The sequence below is a fragment of the Triticum aestivum genome, chromosome 5A (genome assembly GCF_018294505.1).
Source record: "Triticum aestivum cultivar Chinese Spring chromosome 5A, IWGSC CS RefSeq v2.1, whole genome shotgun sequence".
Lineage (NCBI taxonomy): Eukaryota > Viridiplantae > Streptophyta > Magnoliopsida > Poales > Poaceae > Triticum > Triticum aestivum.
In genome coordinates, this window is record NC_057806.1 from 356,464,038 (window position 1) to 356,470,300 (window position 6,263).

The 6,263-nt window shown below is 51.0% G+C and overlaps 1 protein-coding gene across 1 annotated transcript; it reads left to right on the forward strand.

Annotated features, from left to right (window-relative positions):
• Positions 1–881: 881 nt before the first annotated feature.
• Positions 882–1,791, forward strand: LOC123106912 (probable E3 ubiquitin-protein ligase RHC2A). The gene has a single exon (XM_044528945.1). It carries the CDS (start codon positions 1,001–1,003, stop codon positions 1,487–1,489), a length of 489 nt encoding a protein of 162 aa, XP_044384880.1. The 5' UTR covers positions 882–1,000; the 3' UTR covers positions 1,490–1,791.
• Positions 1,792–6,263: the final 4,472 nt, after the last annotated feature.

Consider the following 6,263-nt stretch of genomic DNA (forward strand, 5'->3'; position numbering starts at 1 on the left):
ATTATTATCTTTTGTTAGGATGATCATGCGATCCAAATACCGCATGCAGATTTTTATTTTCAGTGGGACTTTCAGTGGGCAAAAGAGTTCATATAAAAAAATGAGAGACACGCGGCCTGCCCTCCACGCCCATAGATTGGGTGTGGACTCTCCGTGGGCGCGAGCCTCCACGCCCATAGAACTGAGGCCGGTGCGGCGGATAACCCTGCCACGCCATGGTCACGTACGTGCACCAAACCAAGAGCCCAAGGAGAAGACGAAACGGCACGCTTCCTTTCCCATCATCAAACGTTCTGCCGCAACGCTGTCTTATCTGGTCCGACTATTCTGCGCCCACACCTTATCTCCCTTGACGTCCTAGTCACCGCGCCGTCGACAAACCCACCCAAAATCTGATCCGCGCATCTCCACTTTCACTCGCCTCCTTCCTTGTCAAGCGATGCACCACCGATTGATTTGGCTCAAACAAATTAACACCTGCAAGGCCGCGACGTTAGAGTGAACCGTTTACCCTAGAATCGAGCACGTAGAGTGCGAAAACCTGGAGCTAGAGTAGATTAGAGAACCTGATCGCGTCAGCAGTGAGTGTGTGTTATCCATTAATAATAATTTAAAATCGCGTGAGGACGGCTAACACCGTCGTCGTCGTCGTCGTCGTTAACCCGGCCTTGTGTTCCTGATGGACTCTGTCCAATCCGAGGTAAGGAAACGTTCCTGGTTACTGCCAAATTATTAGGATAAGATAAGATAAACGCGTGCGCCTAAACAAAGTCGTTAATTGATTACTCACAGGGGCAACAGCTTTCTTCTTCTCAGTTAAAGAAAACGGATAGGGACAGACGAGTCTCTCCGCATGGTCGTAGCAGGCCATGCCTATTTAATCGCACCCGTCCGCTCTCCCCCATCTCTCTCTCTCTCTCTCTTCTTCTTCTTCTTCTTCGTTCTCTTCAGATCCCCGGAAGCGCCAGACCCGGAGCAACTGAGCAGCAAGTTCTCGGGCATGGACGACGACGGCGACTGGATCGCGGCGAGGTACCTCCTCTCCTCCATCCTCGGCCGGAACCCGCTCGTGGTCGACCACGTCGACGAGGAGTCCTTCCCGGTCGACCACGCCCCCGCCGCCGCCGCCCGCGGCGGGCCGGCGGAGGCGCCGGTGTGGCAGCAGCCGCCGGCTGTGTTCGCGGTGCCGAGCCTGGCCGGCACTGTTTGCGCGGTGTGCACGGAGGAGATCGCGGTGGCGGACCCCGTGGTGCGGCTGCCGTGCGCGCACTGGTACCACGCCGGCTGCATCGCGCCCTGGCTCGGGATCCGGAGCACCTGCCCCATGTGCCGCGCCGAGCTGCCGGCCAGGGAGGAGGCCGGCGGGGCCGGCGCCGTCGGCCGCGAGAAGCCCCCGCGCGCCGAGGCCGGGACCAGCGCCGCCGGCGTGCGGCGGGACGCGTCGTCGTACGGGGGGTACGTCGCCGCCGGGGGCGTCCTGTCCGGCTGATGGACGGGCGAGCGGGCCGTGGTGGACCGCGTCGTCGTGCGCGCGCCATGGCTTTTGTCTATTTTTTTCTTCGCCGGAGGAGTGCTGCTCGATACCTGTTGTACAAATGAAAAAATGGTTAATTATTAACATGATGTTGATTCTTGAGGGCTTAACTCGTCATTAGCATCTGCTGAATAGAAAAAAGAAGAAGGAAAAGCACTCGATGATTGTAAAGAGGAAAAGGGAAAAAAATTAGCTGTGAAGTGAGAATCTGATTCCCTGTCGCAGGGTGATGAAGGAATACAATGCCTTTGCCAAAAGCAGCTATCACCATTCTTCCTTGGTCTATGCTACTCCCTCCGGTCCTCTTTTGTTTGCGTATAATTTTTTTCCGTTTTTCCCTGTTTAGTCTGCGCATCAGCTCTTTGTTGTGCTGCTCTTTGTTGTGCTGCTTTCCCTTGGTGCCCTGCATCTGCCTCAGTAATTAACGGACGCATGCACGGCTGCAGCAGGACTCCAGCCAATCCAGAGCGGCATGCAGATGGGCCCAAGCCATGCGCGTGGGGAAGAGAAAAGGGGACCAAAGGAGCCTCCCAATCACCCGCATGCAGCTATTGACTGGTTGCATTGAGCAATTAAACTACCACATCTCTCCGATGCATGTACAGGGGCAATATAGTCCGAAAAAGATGCATGCAGTCCCTCCTTGGTATCCGGGCTTCTCCTTATACGCAGAGAAAAAAGGACCGGAGGGAGTACTATTTTAGTGTAAAAGAAGTCATTTTCAAGGTTCAGTAACCAAGAGAGTACAAGATCACGTACATAAATGTTGCAAATTTAAAGATGTAAAATATACATCTTGAAAAAGTACATTTTACATTTCAAAAAAGAGCCAACTCCATCAGATAATGTATATTGAAGATGTAAAAAAGTAACTCCAACAGATGATGCAAAGTGAAGATGTAAAACAAAACATCCGAAAAGAACTTAAAATTTTCGCATGTTCACAATATCAAATTATTACATAATTCATCAAATCCACAACATCAAATGCAACACAAATACAACAAAATTATTGCACAATAGAGCAAACAGTTAATGGAACTAGGCGGCTCTCTCGTCATGCCATTTCCAATACTCCATCAAATCCTTCTGAAGTTGATCGTGTGCCTCGGAGTCTCTAATTACATTGGACACCTTCATGAAACGTTTGATTCGCTCCTATTTTCTCATCGGCATAACACGTACGCCCATCAGATCATAGAAGGTGTAATTTAAATCATGTCCATGCTCATTTTTAATGATCGTGTTATGCATGATCACACAAGCAGTCATAATATATTAAGGATTTTTTTATATCAGAAGCTAGATGGTCATCGCACAGTAGCAAAATCCCAAATGCCCTCTCTACATCTTTCCCAGCCACCGTTTGTTTGTTCTGAAAGATGAGTTCTTTCTTACCATAGGGTTTTTCGATTGGCTTGACAAAAGTACTTCACCTCGGGTAGATCCCATCCGCAAGATAGTACCCATAGTTGTTTGTGCGGCCATTTGTTTCGAAGGTCATCGGTGCTGCGTCTCCATTTGCTAATTTGGCAAAAAGAGGTGACCGGTCGAGCACGTTGATGTCATTGCAAGATCCAGGCATCCCAAAATATGAATGCCAAAACCATGTTTCTTGATATTCAACGGCCTCAAGAATGATAGTGGCATCCTTCCCGTGACCCTTAAACTGTCCATGCCATACTTTTGGGCAATTTTTTTCATTTCCAATGTATGCAATCGACGGAGCCTAGCATACCTATAAACCCATGGGCTTTGTTCATCTCCAAAAGTCTCTGAGTGTCTTGAGCATTGGGTGCTCTCAAGTACTCTGGACCAAACACTTCTACCGTAGTCTTTTGTAAATTGTTTGATATATAAAATAGAAGTGCTCCCTGCCATCGTCAAGTCGTCATCAATGTAGTATGCCGGAACACCATAGGCCATCATGCGCAAAGCGGCAGTGACCTTCTGCTCGGTGCTATGTCCAAGCAACCCGGCATAATTCCTTCTCTTCTGCTCGGTGCTATGTCCAAGCAACCCAGCATAATTCCTTCTCTACTCGAAGGATCGATCATGCTGCTTCACGGAAATGCAAATATGGATGGAAAATTCTTTGGACATTCTGAACCTGTGTTGGAAGTATCTCTCTGGGAAAACGGGTGGTGAACCAAAATAGTTGCGCATCAACCTATTGTGCGCCTCAACCCATTGTCTCCAAATGAACTCTCAGCCATACACGGAACCGTCGTGCTTTGGCTTCTTGATGTAGGGTGGAACCCTAGATGGCCGATCTTTCACGAAAGGAGCGGATCCCTACGGGGAACACGAAGAACACGAGGGGAATTCACGAGGGAAAACACGAGAGAATCACTCAAACCAACAAGATTCGATTACACATGTGCTAGATCCCCGAAACACAAACAGATACACGATGATCCAAGGTCAACAAAGGACGATACAAGTAACCGGTTCTTCTCCTAGAAGGAGGTCTTGATGGGGCCGCCCAAGAGGGGGTCTTGAATCCAAGTTGATCTTCTCTGAAGAGGGGCCGCAGTCTCTCTCGAGGAGGAGATCGGTATGGATGAGCGAAGCTCTATCTCGAAATATGAGCTAAACCAACGCTAACCCTGGCTAGGATGAATGGGGGGTCTATTTATAGTCTAAGTGCAAAAAGGGGCGAAGTGAAGGGGTACATGGGCCTTGGGCCCGAATCTGGATGCAGCCAGGTACAGAAAGTCCGTTGGGGACCGGTCGTCCGGTGTCTCAGGAGCTGCCAGACGTCCAGTGTCCTCTGGTCGTCCGCTGGTTCTGCTCTGTGATGGGGGTGCCGGACGTCCGGAGGCTCCGGACTTCCGCTGATGTTGGCTCGGGTGCTGGGGCGCCGGTGGTCCGGTCCGGACCGGACGTCCGCTCATTCACTTCGGGTGCAGGGGCACCGGTCGTCCGGTCTGGGCCGGACGTCCGCTGGCTGGAGCTTGGCTGACGCTTCAGGCACCGGACGTCCGGTCCCGGCCGGTCGTCCGGTGGCTGGGAAATTTCCTGCAGCTCTTCTTCTTCTCCGTCTTCTCGTCCATCTTCCTCTTCTTCTTGTCCTTGCTCCTTAGATTCTTCATTGTACCTGAGTATGCATAATGTATCCATATGAGGTAGTAGCCATGCTTCATGTGCATCGGAGTGGAATTGTGAGAGGAGAGATGTCACCTCAGTTTCAAGGGCTCTTGCACGTGATCGAGTCATGGGCCCGGTAGGCACATGGTGAGACGATGATAGGTCCATGGGGATGACCTTGGGATGCTCCGCATCATCTCCCCTCCCTTGGGGAAGATCCTGTTGGAAATATGCCCTAGAGGCAATAACAAAATGATTATTATATTTCCTTGTTCATGATAATTGTCTATTATTCATGCTATAATTGTATTATCCGGAAATCATAATACATGTGTGAATACATAGACCACAATGTGTCCCTAGTGAGCCTCTAGTTGACTAGCTCGTTGATCAACAGATAGTCATGGTTTCCTGGCTATGGACATGGGGATGTCATTGATAACGGTATCACATCATTAGGAGAATGATGTGATGGACAAGACCCAAACCTAAGCATAGCACAAAGATCGTGTAGTTCGTTTGCTGTAGCTTTTCTGGATGTCAAGTATCATTTCCTTAGACCATGAGATTGTGTAACTCCCAGATGTCGTAGGAGTGCCTTGGGTGTGCCAAACGTCACAACATAACTGGGTGACTATAAAGGTACATTACAGGTATCTCCGAAAGTGTCTGTTGGGTTGGCACGAACCGAGACTGGGATTTGTCGCTCCGTATGACGAAGAGGTATCTCTGTGCCCACTCAGTAATGCATCATCATAATGAGCTCAATATGATCAAGTGGTTGATCACGGGATCATGCATTACGGTACAAGTAAAGTGACTTGCCGGTAACGAGACTGAATGAGGTATTGGGATACCGACGATCGAGTCTCGGGCAAGTAACGTACCGATTGACAAAGGGAATTGAGTACGGGATTGATTAGGTCCTCGACGTCGTGGTTCATCCGATGAGATCATCGAGGAGCATGTGGGATCCAACATGGGTATCCAGATCCCGCTGTTGGTTATTGACCAGAGAGTCGTCTCGGTCATGTCTGCTTGTCTCCCGAACCCGTAGGGTCTACACACTTAAGGTTCGGTGACGCTAGGGTTGTATAGATATGAGTATGCAGTAATCCGAAAGTTGTTCGGAGTCCCGGATGAGATCTTGGACATCACGAGAAGTTCTGGAATGGTCCGGAGGTGAAGAATTATATATAGGAAGTGTTATTTCGGCCATCGGGAAAGTTTCGGGGTCACCGGTATTGTACCGGGACCACCGGATGGGTCCCGGGGGTCCACCGGGTGGTGTCACCCATCCCGGAGGGCCCCAAGGACTGAAGTGGGGAGGGGAACCAGCCCTTAGTGGGCTGGTGCGCCCCCCCTTGGGCCCCCCATGCGCCTAGGGTTGGGAACCCTAGGGGAGGGGGCGCCTCCACTTGCCTTGGGGGATACTCCATCCCCTTGGCCGCCGCCCCCTAGGAGATCCCATCTCCTAGGGCCGGCACACCCTCCTAGGGGGCCTATGTAAAGGGGGGAGGGGGGCAGCTACACCTCAAGCCTTCGCGCCTCCCTCTCCCCTGCTACACCTCTCCCTCTTGCAGAAGCTCGGCGAAGCCCTGCTGCGGTGACTGCTGCATCCACCACCACGCCATTGTGC